Consider the following 23,129-nt stretch of genomic DNA (forward strand, 5'->3'; position numbering starts at 1 on the left):
AATTTTCCCGCAACTTGTGGCAAAATATAAAATATTCCATGGACTCAACATGCCTCTCAGCAAATAGCTTGGGGTGTCTACTTTCTAAAATGGGGTCATTTGTGGGGGTTTTGTGCCATCTTGGCATTTTATGGCCTTCAAAACTGTAATAGGTAGTGAGAAGTGAACTCAAAAATTTACGCCCTTAGAAAGCCTGAAGGCGGTGCTTGGTTTTCGGGGGCCCTGTACGCGGCTAGGCTCCCAAAAAGTCCCACATATGTGGTATCCCCGTACTCAGGAGAAGCAGCAGAATTTATTTTGGGGTGTCATTTCACATACGCCCATAGCATGTGTGAGCAATATATCATTTAGTGACAACTTTGTGTAAAAAAAAAAAAAAAAAATTTTTTTTGTCATTATTCAATCGCTTGAGGCAAAAAAATAAAATATTCAATGGGCTCAACATGCCTCTTATCAATTTCCTTAGGGGGTCTAATTTCCAAAATGGGGTCATTTGGGGGGGTTTTGTACTGCCCTGCCATTTTAGCACCTCAAGAAATGAGATAGGCAGTCGTAAACTAAAAGCTGCGTAAATTCCAGAAAACGTACCTTAGTTTGTAGATGTGACAACTTTTGCGCAAACCAATAAATATACAATTATTGACTTTTTTTTTACCAAAGACATGTGGCTGAATACATTTTGGCCTAAATGTATGACTAAAATTGAGTTTATTGGATTTTTCTAATAACAAAAAGTAGAAAATATCATTTTTTTTCAAAATTTGCGGTCTTTTTACGTTTATATCGCAAAAAAAAAAAATCGCAGAGGCAATCAAATACCATCAAAAGAAAGCTCTATTTGTGGGAAGAAAAGGACGCAAATTTTGTTTGGGTACAACATTGCATGACCGCGCAATTACCAGTTAAAGCAGCGCAGTGCCAAAGTGTAAAAAGACCTCTGGTCATTTACCAGCAAAATGGTCCGGTCTGAAAGTGGTTAATGTCTGTGTTGAGCTATTTTGAGGGACCTGCAAATGTACACTGTTATACAAGCTGTACACTCACTACTTTACATTGTAGCAAAGTGTAATTTCTTCAGTGTTGTCACATGAAAAGATATAATAAAATATTTAAAAAATTTGAGGGGTGTACCCACTTTTGTGAGAGATTATATATATATATATTATATATATATATATATATATATATATATATATATTTATTTATACACACACACACAGACACACACACACAGACACACACACACAGACACACACACACACAGCAAGGGAAAAAGTATTGAACACGCCACAAAGTATATTTCTAAATGTAATTACATGAAATGTTCACCACATGTCCGTAACAACCTATGCAATCCAAAACAAATAAATTCAGAAATTCAGTTATGCCTCTCTCACCCCCAACACCCCCCCCCCCCCCTTCCTGCTGCCTGCCAGGTTGCTTGCTTGCCATGCCATTTTTTTTAAATGTTGGTGCAGGGTTCCCATTAAAATCCATACCAGACCTGAAGAGCCCCTTAACCACTTCAATACTACACTATATTATACAGTGCCTTGCGAAAGTATTCAGCCCCCTTGAACTTTTCAACCTTTTGCCACATTTCAGGCTTCAAACATAAAGATATAACATTTTTATTTTTTGTGAAGAATCACCACCAAGTGGGACACAATTGTGAAGTGGAACGAAATCTATTGGATTTTTGAAACTTTTTTTAACTAATAAAAAAATGAAAAGTGGGGCGTGCAAAATTATTCGGCCCCCTTGCGTTAATACTTTGTAGAGCCACCTTTTTCTGCGATTACAGCTGCAAGTCGCTTGGGGTATCTCTCTATCAGTTTTGCACATCGAGAGACTGAAATTATTGCCCATTCTTCCTTGAAAAACAGCTGGAGCTCAGTGAGGTTGGATGGAGAGCGTTTGTGAACAGCAGTTTTCAGCTCTTTCCACAGATTCTCGATTGGATTCAGGTCTGGACTTTGACTTGGCCATTCTAACACCTGGATACGTTTATTTGTTAACCATTCCTTTGTAGATTTTGCTGTATGTTTGGGATCATTGTCTTGTTGGAAGATAAATCTCCATCCCAGTTTCAGGTCTTTTGCAGACTCCAACAGGTTTTCATCCAGAATGGTCCTGTATTTGGCTGCATCCATCTTCCCCTCAATTTTAACCATCTTCCCTGTCCCTGCTGAAGAAAAGCAGGCCCAAACCATGATCCTGCCACCACCATGTTTGACAGTGGGGATGGTGTGTTGAGGGTGATGAGCTGTGTTGCTTTTACGCCAAACATATCGTTTCGCATTGTGGGCAAAAAGTTCGATTTTGGTTTCATCTGACCAGAGCACCTTCTTCCACATGTTTGGTGTGTCTCCCAGGTGGCTTGTGGCAAACTTTAGACGAGACTTTTTATGGATATCTTTGAGAAATGGCTTTCTTCTTGCCACTCTTCCATAAAGGCCAGATTTGTGCAGTGTACGACTGATTGTTTTCCTATGGACAGACTCTCCCACCTCAGCTGTAGTTCTCTGCAGTTCATCCAGAGTGATCATGGGCCTCTTGGCTGCATCTCTGATCAGTCTTCTCCTTGTCTGAGCTGAAAGTTTAGAGGGACGGCCAGGTCTTGGTAGATTTGCAGTGGTCCTTCCATTTCAAAATGATCACTTGCACAGTGCTCCTTGGGATGTTTAAAGCTTGGGAAATCTTTTTGTATCCAAATCCGGCTTTAAACTTCTCCACAACAGTATTACGGACCTGCCTGGTGTGTTCCTTGGTCTTCATGATGTTCTCTGCGCTTTCAACAGAACCCTGAGACTATCACAGAGCAGGTGCATTTATACAGAGACTTGATTACACACAGGTGGATTCTATTTATCACCATCAGTCATTTAGGACAACAGTGGATCATTCAGAGATCCTCGCTGAACTTCTGGAGTGAGTTTGCTGCACTGAAAGTAAAGGGGCCGAATAATTTTGCACGCACCACTTTTCAGTTTTTTATTTGCTAAAAAAGTTTAAATTATCCAATAGATTTCGTTCCACTTCACAATTGTGTCCCACTTGTTGGTGATTCTTCACAAAAAAAATTAAAATCTTATATCTTTATGTTTGAAGCCTGAAATGTGGCAAAAGGTTGAAAAGTTCAAGGGGGCCAAAGGCACCCTACCTTTAGCCAATTATGGCTCAGCAGAGCATGTTGTGATCTGCCAAAGCATGCAGGTCAGGTGCATGCTTTGGCCAATCATCATACAGCAATACATTGCGGTCTCGCAGTGCATTACGGAGCGTTCAGCGGCATTTGAACGCCCCATATTTTCAGTTCGTTTTAGAACAAACGAACACCCGATGTTCAAGTCGAACTTACGTTACCACAGGCTCATCCCTAACAACTAGCATACTCTATGTAAAATATGTCAGAAAACACTATTAAAATAAAGTGCTTAAAGGGGTTTACCTGCATGCATTATTTACCTTCTGTGTGGAGCAGCCCCCCCAATACTTACCTGAGCCCCTTTCGATCCAGCGATGTTCACGAGATCCTTGCCTCTCTGGGGACTTGCACTTCTGATTGGCTATTGGCAGCAGCAGAATACTTTGGCTCCTGCTGCTCTCAATCACAGCCAGTGAGCCAATCAGGAGACCGAGGGGGCGAGGCTAAGCTGTGGCTCCATGTGTGAATGGACACACAGAGCAGCGGCTCAACTTGGGTGCCCCCATAGCAAGCTGCTTGCTCTGAGGACACCTGACAGGAGGGAGGAGCCAGGAGCGCCGGCATGGGACCTGAGAATAGGAGGACCTGGGCCACTCTGTGCAAAACCATTGCACAGAGCAGGTAAGTATAACATGTTTATTCTATTAATGAAAAAAAATTAATTAGGTATCCACAATTCATTACTTAACTAAAAATGAAACTAGCACATTATATATTTATTTTGGTTTATTACAATCTGACTCAAGAATGCTACGACACTTTAATTTTACACATTAGTTGCTTTATATAATATCAGGTGAGATCCTTTACTGAGAGAAATAAGGAGGCTTCTATGGTTGGCTTTCATCTAAAATATTCATTACCTTACTGATATGGCTTCAGTACTTTTTGAGACTCCATCTCAAAAAAAGCATAGTATATTATTTGGTTTAGGTCAGTCATTCAAAAAGCACTAATGCCACTGGATCAGCATGACAGTTAGATAGGTACTATTTTCAGTAGAAGTCAGCAATGACAGCCTCTATAATTCTTTAGCACAGGTTTCCTTCAAAGGAAAAAAAAAAAAAAAAAAAATTTTGGTAAAGGTTATACAAAAATATATTTTAATTTAAATCGGTATTCAAAATAATATTTATTCTGTAACTTCTTTGTGACGCTATTACAGCCTCTAAAGGTTTCCACTCAACACTGATTGCAATAGTAGAGCTGAGAAAAGATGACATCCTACAAATTGTAGAAAAATGTAAGCAGGCACACATGACAATAAGCAAACTACAGTATATAATTAATAGTATTTAGGGCCGATACACACCATTGAGATGCGTTACATAATGTGGTGCCATTTATTTTGAATGGTACCCTTATTCACTAAGGCATTGTAGCTCCAATGTGTGTTCATCACAGTGTGCCAAAATACACAGTAATGTATTTCATGGCTATATGATGCACTACAAGAAAAATAGTGCATTTCTTTCAAAGTTTGGGTGCCCTGCCAGCCCATTCATTTGGATAAGCTGTGTTAAAACAATGAACTGGAAAGCCAAGATGTAAATTGGCCCTTACTGCTTTAAATATTTCACTGTCCCAACTTACAGAATCAAAATTGGCACAGAGGTAGTGTTAAACATTTAAGGGTAACTAAAACAAAAATGCTTTCTTAGGTTTTGAATGGAGTACGGAAGTGTTAAACTAGTTAACTAGTTAAATGCCCTCTTAGATGTCACTGGAACAGTTGCCCCTACTGGAAAATTCCTCCTCCATTCCTATTCCATGATGACGATACAATTTTAGATTTGTTATCCCTTTATCTCACACTGTGGGTGGTCCCTGGCAATTATAAAGACTTTTAACAGTAGGGACGAAATCAATAATAAAGTCGGGCAGGGCTTTAATATTTACTCCAAAATTAAAGAAATCATTTTTTTGTCTTTAAATGTATTTTAAAGCTGATGTCCAGGTTTACTCTCACTTTAAATCGTTTGTGCCAAGCTGGCCCAAACAAACTATTTCCTTCACTAACATGTGCGCCTGCTGGGCACGCTATATAAATCGTATGAAGCTTTCTCTGATTGACTGAGTCAGAGAAGTGGGCTGATGACATCAGGATCTCTGACTCGACCAATCAGAGGAAGCTTTGCATTCATTAATAGAATACAAAGCTGCCTATGAATGGCTGAGTGCCACCCAGCCTAATGCTATTTTTCTCTGGATGTGAGATAGCAAGGTCTTGTCTTAAACCCGTAACGCAGTGCTGTATACTGTATGTTACTGAGGCTACATACAGTTTATACAGTGCGCTCAGTGGGCACATGTTAGTGAAGGAAATTGTTTGTTTGGGCTAGCTTGGCCCAAACACAAACTATTTAAAGTGAAAGTAAACCTGAACATCAGCTTTAAAGTCCAAAACCAGACAAACATAATTTTTAAAAGGAAACAGTATAGAAATAGCACAGGGGCTGCTATTGCTGATCTACTTCCAAAAGTGCTGGCTACCTGGATGTCTCTGGCATCAATAGAGGCAGTATTGAAGCCAATGCATCAGTATAATTGTCTTGCAAAACTAGCATTTTCAGTAGGCATGATCAGCAATGGCAGCCTCCATAATGTTCTCATGACAGGTTTCCTTTACGTTTAAGAGTGGAAAAGGGTTAGGACCTCTGTCAACTTGTTTGCTACAATTTCCTGTCATAGTTCACTTATTAGCTTCATTATTTGCATTGGTGTCACAGAGATAGAACATGAGGAGAAGACGTTTATATATATATATATATATATATATATATATATATATATATATATATATATATATATATATATATAGGGAAAGAGAGGCAATGGAAATGTTATTTCTTCTTTTTAGCACTTTTTGCACTTTTTCTTTTCTGGGCTGATGGACTTTTCTCCTTTTCTGTGGTAGCAAGAGCATCATCAGCTGTCTCATTTTCTTGTTTTCTTTTCTCGGCTTCCAACAATTTATTTCGGTACTGCTCCCGGGCACTGAGAATGCTCTCACGGGCATTATCAAGTGAAATCTGTAAGAAAATATGATATTTCTTTTTTACTTTTATTGAATAATGCACATTTAAATGAAAGAGTTTTTTTGACATTATATAAATCCAACAATAAAGAGTACTGATAACCTACAGGCTGGTGTAAGAGGAATATACAGCGGCATTAAACAGGTCAGTGGAGAGGTCCATGAGGATGGAGCTTCCTATAAGTGACCTATCCCTGGTATATACATAAAACACTCTGTTATTACCACCACGCTCAAACCATTTGCATCCACTACTTCCTACAACTAGTATGCCAAAGCTAATGATAATAAATATATACAGTGGGGAAAATAATTATTTGATCCCCTGCAGATTTTGTATGTTTGCCCAGTTACAAAGAAATTAGGGGCCTATCATTTTTATCATAGGCGTATCTTAAATGATAGAGAATATCAACTCGAAGTTTCAGCTCTCTCTATAAATTTTCTACAGGATTAAGGTCTGGAGACTGGCTAGGCCACTCTATGACCCTAATGTACTTCTTCTTGAGCCACTCCTTTGTTGCCTTGGCAGTATGTTTTGGGTCATTGTAATGCTGAAAGACCCATCCATGAGCCAAGCAGATTTAAATCCAAGATTTTACAAAACATGTCCCCGTCCACTGGCCCCTCAAAGCGGCAAAGTCAGTGTATACATTTAGCAGAGAAACCGCCCCAAATCATATTACCACCTCCGTACTTTACTGTAGGGATGGTGTTCTTAGTGTCATAGTCAGCATTTTTCTTCCTCCAAACACAGCAAATCCCCCTCCTCAAAAAGGCACATGTACAGTCATGCCAATGAACATCTAAATGATTCAAAGGATTTGGAGAAAATGCTGTGGTCAGATGAGACCAAAATTGAACTCTGGTATTAACTCGACTCGTTTGGAGGAAGAAAAATGCTGACTATGACCCTAAGAATACCATCCCTACAGTCAAGCACGGAGGTGCAAACATGACGCTTTTGGGCTGTTTCTCTGCTAAAGATACATACCAAATTTGCCACATTGAGGGGCCAATGTACAGGGCCAGGTATTGTAAAATCTTGGATGAGAACCTTCTTCCCTCAGCCAGAACAATGAAGATGGGTCGTGGATGGGTCTTCCAGCTTGACAATCACCCAAAACATACCGCCAAGGCAACAATGGAGTGGCTCAAGAAGAGGCACATTAAGGTCATGGAGTGGCCTAGTCAGCCTCCCGACCTTAATCCTAAAGGAAATTTATGGAGGGAGCTGAAACTTCAAGTTACCAAGGGACAGCCAACAAAACCTTAAGGATTTAGAGAAGATCTGTAAAGAAGAGTGGATCAAAAACCCTCCTTAGATGTGTGCAAACCTGGTAATCAACTACAAGACACGTCTTACTTCTGTGCTTGTCAACAATTGTTTCTCCACCAAGTTTTAAGTCATAGACATGTGCAATTTGTTTAGTTCCGAATTAGTTATTTAACAAATTTTGACAAATTCGTTAATTCCAAAATTCTCAATTTTCGAATTTCCGAAATTTTGGAAATTCAAAGTTTTGGAAATTCAACGTTTCGGAAATTCCATATTTCGGAAATTCAAAAATGTGAAATTAGGAAATTGGAAAATTCAAAATTAGGGAATTCGAAAATTCAAAAATGTGGAAATTTGAAAATCCAAAAATAAGAATGAAAATCTGAACATTCGAAAATCTGAAATAACTAACTAATAATAAATATTAAATTATAGGTATTGGAATTTCTTTTTCAAATTTGGATGTTAGTGAACGTAACGAGTATGAATTTATCCGAAGTTATGAATTATCTGAAATAACGAATGTCATATCTAAACAAATCTTAACGTAACAATCTAATAATAATAAATAACAATAATAATAAAAACCTTTTTATTATTATTATTTATTATTAATTTGTTCCATTACATTTGTTTAGATGCGGCATTTGTTATTTTGGATAATTTGTAACTTCAGATAAATTTGTATTTGTTACGTTTACAAACAGCCAAATTCAAAAGGAAATTCCAATACCTATAATTTAATAGTTAGTTATTATTATTTAGTTATTATTCCGAATTTTAATGATTTTCTTTTTTTCTGATTTTTGAATTTCTAAATTTCCAAATTTTTGAATTCCAAAAATTCAGAATTCAGAAATCCAGAATTCGAAATGAAAAAATTTTAAATTTCAGAAACCTGAAAGTTCAAAATTCGGAAATTTGGAAATTCAGAATTCGAAAATTAAAAATTTTGAAAATGTTAAAATTTTAAAATTCAGAAAACTGAAAATTTGAAAATCCAAATTTTAGAATTTCTGAATTTTCAAATTTAAAAAAAAAGCATAAAAAAGATTTTTTTTTATTTTTTTTGTCAGTGCACATGTCTACTAAGTCATGTTTTGCCTGGGGATCAAATACTTATTTAATTCACTGAACTGAAACTTAATTTATAGCATTTGTTAACGTGTTTTTTCTGGATTTTTGGTTGATATTCTGCCTCTATCATTTAAAATACATCTATGATATAGACCCTTCATTTCTGTGTAGTGGGAAAACTAACAAATTCTGCAGGAGAACAAATAATTATTTTCCCCACTGTAACTTGAAAATGAATGACCACACACAAGATCATTACAGGGCTTTAGCAACAGGTCTTGATCCTAAGATTAGTCACAATCACTCCATGTGAAAATCAGTAACATCTATGTAAATCTGTTTTTTTTTCTGGATTTTTGGTTGATATTCTGTCTGCATAATTTAAAATACACCTATGATAACAATTACATTTCTTTGTCAGTGCATAAACTTACAAAATCTGCAGGGGATCCCATAATTAGTTTCACCACTGTATACACTTTATAGCCATTCCTTTGAAGTTCTCACATCAACACTTCCAGTCTTCTACTATCATAGTTGCCATGTAAATGTGGCAAAAACATTTTTTGTAATAGAGTGGGGAAAGTTTATTCCCTAGAACCTTTGTCAGATATTTAATGTTATCCAGGGTTCCATGACAGGGATTCCTCCACACTGTCAGGGTGACAGTGGCTTCACCAGAAAAGAAGTGAGAGAAAATCTGCGACCGCAACATAAGCAGCAGTAAAAAGCTGATGGGATTTTAGCCTTTCTCAACCAAAAAAAACATTTCTCTTTCTGTCATTGTTTCAGATTTTTCTTTTACTTTTTTCCTGTGGTGCATTGTAGTAACACATTACTTGCTTCAGCATGTTCTGGTATCATTCCTTTTGAATGACAACACAATATATTAAGGCAATGTGGCTCCAACATTTTCGTAAAATATAATTTAAATTTTTGTGTCAATTCATGTGCTTTGACAGCCTATTCACCAACCACTGTATAATGTAAGGACCTCCCTTAAAAATGCCAATAAATTAATATCCAACTAGAAGGGGGCTTGCATGATATTGGTAGGTATAAAGGAGACTATAAAATAAGAAGTGAATGGTGAGCTTAAGATTTTATCTTAGAAAACCATGATGCAACCATGAAGCAATAACATATTGGCTAAAATAAAAAAAGTGGTTAAATCAGTAATATTTGCAGAATCGTGACATGTGACTGTCCCAAGTTTGAAATTCTGTGGAGCATAATACCTATTCCTCATCAGGGTAAACCAGCTAAATTGCCAGCAGGTTGGAATGTATTATTTAACCCAAAACAACTTGGGTTACAAATCAACATATTGTGGTTAAAAAACCCACTCTCTTTTTATCCGCTCTGCCAAGTGTCACATCATTCTGGTCTCTGTTTAAGAGGGATAGGGATGAGCCAAACACCGACCCCCCCCCCCCCCCGGTTCGGATCGCACCAGAACATACCGAACAGGCAAAAAATTTGGGAGAACACACAAACAACGTTAAAGCCTATGGGACACGAACATGAAAAATCAAAAGTGCTAATTTTAAAGGCAATGTTTTTTTTGTTTTTTTTAAACGTCAGTTTTTTCGGGAGCAGTGTTTTTTTTAATGCTTAAAATGAAACGATAAAAATAAAATATTCCTTTAAATATCATGCCTGGGGGGTGTCTATAGTATGCCTGTAAAGTGGCACATTTTTCCCGTGTTTAGAACAGTACCGCAGAAAAATTACATTTCTAAAGGCAAAAGTCTAATTTAAAACTGATCGCGGCTGTAATGAATTGTCAGGTCTTGGCAATATAGATAAAATTAATTGAAAAAAAAGGGCATGAGTTCCCCCCAGTCCATTACTAGGCCCTTTGGGGTCTGCTATGAAAATGTAAAAAAAAATTGTGTGGGGGTCCCCCTAAAATTCATACCAGGCTTTTAAGGTCTGATATGGAAATTAAGCACTCCACCTGAATCATACCAGGCCACATGCCCTCCACATGAAGAGGGTGCTTTGGAGTAGCCACCTAAAGCACCTTGTCCCCATGTTGATGGGGACAAGGGCCTCATCCCCACAACCCTTGACCGGTGGTTGTGGGGGTATGCGGGTGGGCACTTATCAGAATCTGGAAGCTCCCTTTAACAAGAGGACCCCCGGTTCCCAGCCCTCCCCTATGTGAATGGGTAACTATGTACATTGTACCCCTACCATTTCACAAAGTGTCAAAAATTGTAAAAAAGACAAGAGACAGCTTGGAACAAGTCCTTTATTAAAAAATAAAAACGTCCAGCGATGTAAATTCACGCCGGTCGATGGACCGAAAAAGAAAAAAAGTTTTAACCGTTCCGCCTCCATGGGAGCCTACAGCTGAATGAGGCTTCTTATGGGTGACAGTTCTTATATAGCTGTGGGCGGGGCCACCCAGTGAAGTAAACGGGTGACCCCGCCCCCTCTGATGCCATGGGGGCTTCCCCGTGGCATCAGAGGGGGGCAGGGTCACCCTGTCCTCGGGTGGGCCCACCCTCAGCTAAATAAGAACTATCAATCAGCGGAAGCCTCCCGTGGAGGCGGAATGGTTGTGGCTTTTTTTTTTGGTCCATTGGGCGTTGTGAAGTTACATCACTGGACATTTTTCTTTTTTATTAAAGTACTTGTCCCAAGCCGTTTTTTCTATTTTACCATTTTTGACACTTTTTTGTGAAATTGTAGGGGAAATGGTAGGGGAACATTGTGAAAGGGAGCTTCAAGATTCCGATAAGGGTTGTGGGGATGAGGCCTTTGTCCCCATCAACATGACAAGGTGCTTTGGGGGGCTACTCCAAAGCATCCTCCCCATGTTGAGGGCATGTGGCCTGGTACGGTTCAGGAGAGGGGCGCTCTCTCGTCCCCCCTCTTTTCCTGCGGCCTGCCAGGTTGCGTGTTCGGATAAGGGTCTGGCATGTATTTTGAGGGGGACCCCTATGGCATTTTTTAAATTTTGCCACAGGGTCCCCCTTAAAATCCATACCGGACCCTTTGCGGGGACCCCTACGCCATTTGTTTTTAAAATTTGGCACAGGGTTCCCCTTAATTTACATACCAGACCTGAAGGGCCTGGTATGAATTTTGAGGGGACCCTCACACAATTTTTGAAAAAATTTTAGTTCGGGGTTTCTAATGAGTTTTATCTATATTGCCGAGACCCAACAATTCACTACAGCTGCAATCAGTTTTTCCTTTAGAAATGTAATTTTGCTGTGGTACTGTTGTAAACATGCATACTATAGAGAACCCCCAGGCAGGATATTTAAAGAAATTTATTTTTTATTTTTATTTTTTTATTTTTTATTTTTATTGTTTCACTTTAAGCATTAAAAAAAAAATCACTGCTTCCGAAAAAATGGGTTTAAAAAAAAAAGTGTTTGCATTCATACATGTCCCCTGTGGCAGGACCCGGGTCCCCAAATACTTTTTATGACAATAACTTGCATATAAGCCTTTAAAATTAGCACTTTTGATTTTTCTCGTTTAAAAGTTTTTTATTATTTATGTTGAAAGAAATAACATGTACAGAATATAAGACAAAGTAATTGATACCAAAAAGAACGAATAGACATTTTGAAGTACGGATGATACAAATTAAAAAAGAAAGAAAGGGTTTACTAAGTACTGTTATAATTATGACATTAAATGGCCTTATATATCAAAATTTGCAAGCATTCATATATCTGAGATTATAACATTTTAAACCCAGTAAAATATAAATATATCTAAATAAATATATGTGGTTATTGAAGTCCTGACCGTACCTTCCAAAGTATGCTTATAATGAATATTATACAGTAAGGAAAGAACATAAAAAGTAAATAGGAGGGGAATGGAAGGGAACAATTCTCTGGAGGACAGATTTTATGTATCTACTAATGCTGTAAACCTATGGAAGATCTTAATCACCATAACGATAAAACTCGGTTATCAAAATTGTCTGACATATAGTATTTGGTCCAGGGCTTCCATATGATATCAAACGTTGTCATCTGGTTATTATCAATAGCTTCCATTTTAGCATGAATGAAAGATTGATTAATTCTATGTTTGGTTTCTGTAATATTCACGACAGATGTTTCACGCATTAGCTATAGTCTGTTTTGTGGCTATCAGGAATATAAGAGCTAATTTAAATTGTTTTTGATTAAGAAAGGCTGGTTTTAAATTAAGGAAAGCTATAATCGGGTCTGGTACAATTGGGCGGTCAAAATTTTTTGTAATTATCAGAAAGACCTTTTTCCAAAATGATTGTACAATTGGGCATTGCCACCAAATATGTATGTAAGTGCCTTTTTCTTGACAGCCACGATACCTAAATATTTCAGATTGTGGGAGTTTATATTATTCATATAGTTCTGTAAAAGGTCTAATTGATGTAGTTGAAGTTAAATTATATAGGCAAGTAATACCAACCTTAGACCAAGCTTTAAAAATATTGGGATATTTCCAGGCTGGGTAAAAGGTCGGGTTCTTATGAAAAGATAATAGCGGGTTATGTGGAGATTGTATGCCTATCCCACATAGATAGAGAATGCTTAGAAATGGGGTTATTTATAGACTTATGATCTGCATGTTGTAACCATAATATATTATTTGTAGGAAGAGGATCAAAGTCTAAAGCTTCAATGAGGACCCATATAGGAATTTCTGTAGTCGAATGATATTTTGTTAATTGAGATAGTTGAGCTACTTTATAATATGTATTAAAGTCTGGAAATCCCAGATCACCCATAGCTTTAGGGAGAACAAGTGTTTTTTTGTGAAGTCTAGGTTTTATTTACCCCCAAGTAAATTGCGTTACTTTTTGTTGAATCAGCCTGAGAAAATATGCAGGTATATGAATCGGGAGAGTTCTGAATAAATATAAAAATTTCGGAAGAACAGACATTTTTATGATATTAATTTTCCCAAACCATGAAATCGGCATTGTTGACCAATTAGAAAACGACCTTGTAATACTTTTTAATAGAGCTGGATAATTAGCTGCAAATAAATCAGATGGATTAGAAGTGAGCTGCACACCCAAATAAGGGAGGCTATGGTCTACCCACTTAAAGGGTAGTGAATTTTGTAAAGATTGTTTATCTTTTTCATCAAGCGAAATGTTTAATGCTGAGGATTTTTGAATATTTACCTTGAGGCCCGAAATAAGTGAGAATTCATGTAGTACGACCATTAGATTTGGGGCCGAGACATGTGGAGAAGATAAAAAAAGGAGAATATCGTCTGCGAATAAGCAGAGTTTGTGATGAAAGCCACCCATTTCAATGCCAGTTATAGTAGGTTCCGTCCTAATTCTTTGTGCTAAAGGTTCAATGAGTAGTGCAAATAGTAATGGCGAAAGTGGACAGCCTTGACGAGTCCCTCTCTGTATATTAAACTCATCCGATTTGTATCCTGCATACCTGGTATAGGCTTTGGGATCTTGATACAATGTAGATATCAATTGTAAAAAATGAGGGCCGAATCCCCATTTGGTAAGGGTATAATTCATATATGACCATGAAATCGTATCAAAAGCTTTCATAATGTCTAAAGAGAGAAAACACGTGGGAATGCGCCGAACTTTAGCGGCATGTGACAAGAGTGTTGCACGTCTAATGTTATCTCCAGCTTGACGAATTGGGATAAAACCCACTTGATCATGGTGTATAAGGTTGCCTATAATAGTGTTTAATCTATTAGCTAAAATTTTGGCTAAAATTTTTATGTCTAAATTTAGTAATGAAATAGGGTGATAATTGGACCAAATTGAAATGTCTGTATGAGGTTTAGGGAGCATACAGATGATTGCAATCAGAGTTTCTCTTCTAAAAGAATGACCTTCCAGAAGGGAATTAAAAGTATTTGTCAAGACTGGAGAAAGGGTGTCTACAAATGTTTTGTAATAAAGTGCAGAAAAACCATCAGGGCCTGGCCTCTTGTTTAGTTTTACATTTTTAATGACTTCAGATACCTCTGTAGTAGACACAGGTTCCTCCATCATTTCCATTTGTGCTTTAGATAATGCCGGTAGAGATATATGGGAAAAAAATTGTTTGCTTTAGAGGGGTCCAATTCATTATTAGAGGAGTATAGATTTTTTAATTGCGTTTTAAAATTTTTGTAATATTCTCAAAAAAGGATTGTTTGTGTATACCCCCCTAGAGATTTTGAAACGGATCGGTTTGGTTGGATTCTGGCAAAATTTTGTGTCCTGGCTAATAATGTGTGAGGTTTATTTGCATTCATATAAAAATTATGTTGTGATCTCTTGATGGTTTTATCCGCTGCTTCAGTAAGGAACAAATCAAATTCCAATTTGGCTTTATCTGGATTTAATTTGGCTAAAGAAGAAGGGTTATTTTGAAATGCTGTGTGACAAGTGTTGAAATTTGTTTCTAGAGTATGACAAAGAGTCTTTCTCTCTCTATAGAATATTTTAGCTTGTTGTAAACATATGCCCCAGAGAACAGGTTTGTGTGCTTCCCATAGTGTAGTCGGAGAGATGTCGGGTGTGGAGTTATGTTTTATATAATCTTTGAGCGCAATTTCAATATTGTTCTTATGAACTGGGTTTTTGAGTAGAAAATCTCTTAATAGCCATGTTGGATCTTTTTTTTTGGAATTATAGAGGCTACATTAATGTGGATTGCACTATGGTCGGACCATGGGATGGGAATCATTTTTGAAGATATTATTTCTGGGGTTAACCATATGGACATAAATATATGATCTATTCTAGAAAATGAGCGATGAGGGTATGAATAATGTGTTTATTGTCTCTTGGTGGGATTCAATTCTCTCCAGGTATCTACTAAATTATGTTTTATAATTAGTTTTGATAGAGGTTGTTTGTCTATTGTATGAGTCTGTGGAATTGGTGATTTATCCAAAAAAGGAAATATGGTCTGATTAGAGTCTCCGCATAAAGTTATAGTACCTATTTTATGATGTTCTACGGTTTGTAATAAGTGGAAGAGAAAAGAGATAGGATTTTTGTTAGGTGCATAATATGATGTAATGGTGATAGCGGAATCAAGTAAGTGTCCTTTAAGAATCAAATATCGACCTTCAGGATCTTTAATTTCTTTTATTAGTGAAAATGGGGTGTTGCAATGGAAAGCTATAAGCACGCCACGTTTTTTAGAGGAGGCCGAAGCCGTGAATACTTAAGGCTAGTCTTTACTGAAGAATTTGGGAGTGGATTGTGAAGCGAAATGGGTCCCTTGGAGACATACTATATGTGCTTTTTTTAGATGAAAATGTGCGGAAAGCTTTAGTGCGTTTATGTAGGATGTTAAGTCCCTGAGTATTTAATGATATGATATTTAATGGGGCCATGGAGTTGGGATAAGTGGATATATGTTGGTGTTTATATTAGGACGTAGATTATTTAGGAAATTATTTGTCTCCAGAGCATAGGGGTAGAGGGAGGAAGGGAAAAGGAGATAAAAATTGAAAAAGGAAATTCAGTTTATATTCAACATGGAAATATAACTTATCATATCTATATTCATAACGTATCCATTGAGGGGAGAAAAAATCTCCCTCCAAGGGTATATGAGCTACTGTCAACTGCCCGATAAATTCAAAGCAGCCTAGAGTAGCAAGAAAGGGTGCAAGGAACATCCCTGCAGAACATCCAGAGGCAATCATATAAATTCGTTATATGAGCTAAAAGTGAAAGTTTGAAATTAAGGCAACTGCAAAAATAAGAAAGAAGAGAAGAAAAAAAAAACAGTGAGGTGCCTAAGATAATAGAAACGTATCAAGTAAGTTTGCGATATAAATGTTGGCTGGAAGTCAGAGGAAAAACTCGGTAGTGGCCAGTCTACTGAAAAAATAGGATAATGGCCTCAGTACAAGATGTTCATCAATCCATAGTGTCAGCCATATCTGAAGCTGGAGATGGAGATTGTATGCGACTTCTTTTCTGTGGATTTTGATCTTCGTCTCTCTTGGAAGCAGAGGAGGAGTTGCCAGCAGATGAAGGTGTTTTTTGGCGAGTGTCCTCAGATCCTCTGGATGTATTTATCATCCCTAAATTCTGTAAGGTGGTTTGCAGGTCTTTAGCAGTATGGCACGTGTATTTGCAACTTTGAAAAGCAAAATGCACTTAGAAAGGAAAGCCCCATTGGTAAAATATGTCATTACGCTGTAGTATTTGAAAAAGTGGTTTCAAATATCTTCTTTTGTTGACTGTTATTTGTGAGAGATCTGTGAATAATTGGTAGTTATGGCCTTGGAAAATGAAGGAAACTTTATTTCTTGCTGTGCTTAGCAATTGTTCTTTAGTGTGGTAGAAATGTAATTTTGCGATAATGTCACGGGGTGGGCCATCTGTTTTTTTTGGTGCTAGGGCTCTATGAACCCGGTCCATTTCAAGACGCACTAATGGGATAGCTGGTTGCAGTTCTTGAAAAAGTGCAATCATAGCGCCATTTAGATCAGTCACAGATTCGGGTATTCCTCGAATGCGTATATTGGAGCGTCTTGCACGATTTTCAAAATCCTCCAATTTGGATTGTAATATGTCATTTTCCTCTTTAAGACAATCGATTTCTGAGGTAATATTTTATGTATTATTTTCCAAATCATCAACTCTAATTTCCAGTTCAGATGTACACTGACCTAATTCTCTAATTTCTTTGGTAAGATTTGTGGTGATGAGGTCTGCGGTGGATTTTAATGATTTTTGAAGTAAATTTTCAATTTGTTTTAGTGTTACAGGAGGAGACGGGTCTTTTTGTGAGGAAAACTCGAAATTCTCCAAAACTGACACCTTTTTATCCGATATATGATTAGATATATTATGTGCCTTTAAGGAGAAATCATCTTTGCGTGATGTAGCAGAAGGGGCTGGCTGTTTATTCTCCTCCCTGTGTCTCCCCTCAGAGGAAGAGGGCTTCAGCGCCATGCTGCTGGGCTTATGAGACAGCACTTTCTTGCCGATTTTCAGCCGCATATGTCTCCTCTGACCCCCCAGAATGTCACCAGGATGAAATAGGGGAGTTTATCTATCATTCGGTACTGAATGTGTGCGGAAGGGTATGTTACCTCCGCCGTTATATGGCTCTTTCGTTCCACTGAAATCGGAGCTCTAAGCCGGCATTACCGCTCGGTTCAGCTCCGTGCATGCACCCCACACTTTTGATTTTTCATGTTAGTGTCTCGGTGGCTTTCGAATTTGCCCCGAACACTTCATATTGTTCGGTGTTCGCAGAACATACGAACAACCAAAGTTTGGCTCGAACTTATGCTTGGGCTGAACCGTTCACCCATCCCTAAAGGGGAACCAATCTCCGAATGCTGTACCCCAAAAATAATAGGCTAGTCAACAGTATTGCTTGTAGTTTCTCTGTAATTTATCTTTTCCTCATTATCATGCATTGATCTGCTGATGTGTGGAAGTGACAAACTTGGTAGAGGCAGGATATCTTCATGTCAGAGCCTCCAAGCAAGGAAAATTAGCAGCATTTTGGTGATATGACCAAATCTCACTCCAAATCTTGAAAGATTAGCAGTCAGAGGCAGAGATACAGTTAAGAGACAGTAGCCTGAGGAGTGCTTAGGCACTCTCACATGCCAAGAAGCGCACTTCAATTTTTCAGGGAGGATTCTGGTCAAAGGGTACATCTTGGGCACAATTACCATTTCTAAATGTTCCTGGATAACACAGCAAATCTAGTTCAAGCACACTTTAAAATGAATGCAGGGACAAGTAAGACAGCAATTGAAGAAAAGGAAAATTCTGTCTGAGAAGTTAAAAGCTAAGGCACAAATACTTTATAACTATATTAGAAAACACTCCACATGAAAAAAACGAAAAAAAATAATTCTTATTAAAAATTTTAAATAATAATACAGCTCCCCCTACAACATTAAAGTGTATGTTACCCCAGCATTTAATATTCCTGAAATGTGTCTTTTGTCCATGTACTTCTGTTTTAAAGTATCCTGTTCTCTTTGTATTGCTTCATTTGTGTGAAATTCCTGATGATCCTGCCCCATTCCCCCTGCTTTTCTCCATCCATCCCATTGTGGACAGTTTTCTGTCTGTGCTGGGAGCACCAATGGTCAGGCTTGTGCTGAAATTCCCTCCTCCACAGGCATTTATTGGGAGGATATGTGTACCGCTGTTTTTCCACCCCTATCTCTTCAAGTCCCTCATGCAGCTGAGAACAGAGATTATGTGATCACTTATAAAAGGTACTTATATTTATATATATATATATATATATATATATATATATATATATATATACACACACATGTCATCACAAAATTTTATTATTACACAAAGATAACCTGAGTAAATACAAAATGCAGTTGATGGTTTCATTTAATAAGGCAAAAAAACTGTCCAAACCTGCCTGGCTTTATATGAAAAAGTAATTGCACCCAAAACATAATAACTGTTTGTGCCACGGCAACAACTGCAATCAATCATTTGCGATAACTGGCAATGAGTCTTTCACATTTCTTTCTGTGAAACAATTTTGGACCACTCTTCTTTGCAGAATTGATTTAATTCAGCCACATTGGAGGGTTTTCTATGAACGGCCTGTGTAAGGTCATGATACAGCATCTTAATTGGATTTAAGTCCAGGCTTTGACTAGGCCACTCCAAAACCTAAATTTTGCTTTGTTTGAACCATTTGAAGGTGGATTTGCTGTTGTGTTTTGGATCATTGTCCTGCTACATAACCCAAGTGCACTTGAGCTTGAGGTCACAAACTGATGGCTGGATATTCTCTTTTATGCCGCGTACACACGAGCGGACTTTTCAAAATCCAAAGTCCGACGGACTGATTCCGTCAGACTATTCGATCGGCTGCAACGGACTTTTGATTCGCAAAAGTCTGACGGACTTTAGAAATGGAATATGCTTCAAATTTTTCCGACGGAACTCCGCCGGACCCGGTCCCTTCGAAAAATTTGCTCGTGTGTATGCTATTCCGACGGACTAAAACCGACGCTAGGGCAGCTATTGGCTACTGGCTATGAACTTCCTTATTCGAGTCCAGTCGTACGTCATCACGTTCGAATCCGTCGGAGTTTGGTGTGATTGTGTGTGGCCAAGTCCGCTCAGTCGAAAAGTCCGTCATAACTCTGTCGGAACTCCGGCAGGACTCCTTCGGAAGTCTGTCGGACATAAATCCTCTCGTGTGTACGGGGCTTTAGGATTTTCTGGTAGAACTCAGAATTCATGGTTTCATGAATTATGGTACGTTGTCCAGGTCCTGAAGCTGCAAAGCAGCCCCAGACCATCACGCTACCACCAACATATCTGGCTGTTGGTATGATGTTCTGAAATGCTGTATTCGTTTTATGCCAGATGTAACGGGATGCAAACCTTCCAAAAAGTAAAATTTTTGTCTAATCAGTCCACAGAATTTTTGCCTAAAAGTCTTGGGGATAATCAAGATGTTTTTTGGTAAATGTGAGATGAGCCTTTGTTTTCTTTTTGGTCAGCAGTGGCTTTGACCTTGGAACTCTCACATGGATGCCATTTTTGCCAAGTCTCTTTCTTATCCCTTTCATGACTAAGCCTATTTTTGGAATTTGGTGTTTACAAGTTAAAATCCATATTTTTTGCTAGGAAATTACTTGGAACCCCCAAACATTATATATATATTTTTAGCAGAGACTCTAGAGATTAAAACAGCGATTGTTGCAATATTTGATGCCACACGGTATTTGCGCAGCGGTGTTTTAAACGCAACTTTTTGGGAAAAGGGACACTTTCATGAATTAAAAAAAAACGAAACAGTAAAATTAGCCCAATTTTTTTGCATAATGTGAAAGATAATGTTACGCCGAGTAAATAGATCCCAAACATGTCACACTTTATAATTGCAGGCACTTGTGGATTGACAACACAGTACGGTACCTAAAAATCTCAATAGGCGACGCTTTCATTTTTTTTTTACGGTTACCAGGTTAGCGTTGCAGAGGAGGTCTAGTGCTAGAATTATTGCTCTCGCTCTGACGATCGCGGCGATACCTCACATGTGTGATTTGAACACCGTTTACATATACGGGCGCGACTTCCGTATGCGTTTTTTCTTTGCTTCGCGAGCTCGCGGGGACGGCGGGCGCTATAAAAAAAAATTTTTTTTTTAAATTTTATTTATTTGAAAATGAATAAATAGTTTTTAAAAAAAATATATATATATTTTGATCACTTTTATTGCTGTCACAAGGAATGTAAACATCCCTTGTGACAGTAATAAGTGGTGACAGGTACTCTTTATGGAGGGATGGGGGGTCTAAAAGACCCCCCATCCCTCCTTTACACTTCAATGTATTCAGATCGCCGTAAACGATGATTCTGAATACCGTATATATTTTTAAAACCAGCGCCATTGGCAGCCGAGTAAACGGGAAGTGACATCATGACGTCGCTTCCGTGTTTACGATTAGGATATTGGAACGAAGCCGATTACGGCTTCGTTCCAGTTCCTCCCCGGTAGCCGGAGGCGCCGGATCTTGAATCGGTTCTCCCGATCGAGCGGGAGCACCGGTAACAGCGGCGGGAGGGGGGACGTCCCCTCCCGCTCCTCCGGCATAACAGCCAAGCGGCTTTTAGCCGCTTCGGTTGTTATGACTGGATAGCCAATCGCCCGCTGAAAAAAACGGTACCGGGATGATGCCTGCAGGTGCGGGCATCATCCCGGTATACCCCCCGGAAGCCGAGTACGCACATCTGCGTACACTCGGCAGGAAGGGGTTATTGTTGAATCATGAACACTGATCTTACCTGAGGTAAGTGAGGCCTGCAGTTCTTTAGATGTTGTTCTGGGTTCTTTTATGACCTCCTGGTTGAGTCGTCGTCATGCTCTTGGAGTAATTTTTGTAGGCCGGCCATTCCTGGGAAGGTTCACCACTGTTCCAAGTTTTCTCCATTTGTGGATATTGGCTCTCCCCATGGTTCACTGGAGTTCCACAGCCTTAGAAATGCATTTGAAACTCTTCCTAGACTGATACATGTGCATTACTTTGTTTCTAATCTGTTCTTGATTTTTTTAGATTGTGGCATGTATGGCTTTTTGTGATCTGTTAGCGTGCTTTACTTTGTCTGACAGTTTCTATTTATGTGATTCAACAGGTCTGGCAGTAATCAAGCCTGGGTGTGGCAAGTGAACTTTACCTCAGCTTTCCAATAAATTGTGGTTAATCACATTTCATTCATGATTCAGCATGGGAGGGGGCAATTACATTTTCACATAGGTTTTAACAGCTTTTTTCCCTTAATAAATAATTACAAAAACTGCATCTGGGATTTACCTTGGTTTGTGTAATATTTGAATCTGTTTGATGATCTGAATCATTTAAGTGTGAGAAATATGCAAATAAATAAAAAACCAGGAAGGGGGCAAATACTTTTTCACACAACTGCATATACAACCCATTCAGTTTAAAATAGAAATTAAAGGCAACGTTTTGCATTTAATTTCTATTTTTAAACTGAATGGGTTGTTTTGCAAGGTAAGGGTTCACATATACTTTAAATTAATACTGCATTAATATTCTACCCAGAAAAAAAAATGTGTAAATATATAGAAATCCTGTTAACACATTTATTTTCGTTTTACTATTATACTATTGTTTCCAATAAAATTCAAGGAAATAAAAATATATGTATCAATATTTAATGCCAAATGAAAGCTATATCTGTCCAAAAATAGACAATGTAAAACACAATAGGTAGACTACAAATGCTGAAAGTTATATTGTACAGAATGTGTAGAACCAAGACTTTGCAAAAAACAAATGTTTTGGGACTGAAATAAATTTAGGCAAAAAAGGTCTGGGGACTCAAAAGTAGTTACAAAACCAAGTGCTCACCTAGCACTTCAGAGTGGTGCACCATGAGACATCTGATGTCACATTGCTTTACATGTGTATGGTCTAATTCTGCATTTCTTTTACACATATTGCAGTCTTTTTGAAATTTATGGACTTTTATATTTATCACGTGTTTATGTGTTATTTGTTGATATTTTTGTACTTTTTGATACATAGTTTAATTTTGTAGAGAACCCTGTATTATTACTTGAGTATATATTTTAGCATTTCGGGGATTTAAAAGGCTGTTAAATTAATCCCTATAGATAAACTTCAAGTACAGAAACATTTTGGTTTATTTTCCAAAAAAAGAGGCTCTAAAGCCCCGTACACACGAGAGGATTTATGTCCGACAGACTTCCGAAGGAGTCCTGCCGGAGTTCTGCCGGAGTTCCGACAGAGTTCTGACGGACTTTTCGACTGAGCGGACTTGGCCACACACAATCACACCAAACTCCGACGGATTCGAACGTGATGACGTACGACTGGACTCGAATAAGGAAGTTCATAGCCAGTAGCCAATAGCTGCCCTAGCGTCGGTTTTAGTCCGTCGGAATAGCATACACACGAGCGAATTTTTCGAAGGGAGTTCCGTCGGAAAAATTTGAAGCATGTTCCATTTCTAAAGTCCGTCAGACTTTTGCGAATCAAAAGTCCGTTGCAGCCCACACACGATC

The 23,129-nt window shown here is 38.1% G+C and overlaps 1 protein-coding gene across 2 annotated transcripts in view; it reads right to left on the reverse strand.

Annotated features, from left to right (window-relative positions):
* Positions 1 to 5,971: 5,971 nt before the first annotated feature.
* ADGB (androglobin) overlaps positions 5,972 to 23,129 on the reverse strand; it is a 422,031-nt gene continuing 404,873 nt past the window's right edge. Inside the window, exon 35 of one of the 2 annotated variants that reach the window (XM_077486347.1) lies at positions 5,972 to 6,240. In XM_077486347.1, coding sequence (XP_077342473.1) covers positions 6,052 to 6,240 — 189 coding nt within the window. In that variant the 3' untranslated portion in view covers positions 5,972 to 6,051. The remainder of the gene's footprint in view (positions 6,241 to 23,129) is intronic. The other variant, XM_077486346.1, reaches the window with a different exon arrangement.

This window comes from Lithobates pipiens, unplaced genomic scaffold, assembly GCF_037356315.1.
Source record: "Lithobates pipiens isolate NorthernLeopardFrog02 unplaced genomic scaffold, aLitPip1_a1.2 Scaffold_18, whole genome shotgun sequence".
Taxonomy (NCBI): domain Eukaryota; kingdom Metazoa; phylum Chordata; class Amphibia; order Anura; family Ranidae; genus Lithobates; species Lithobates pipiens.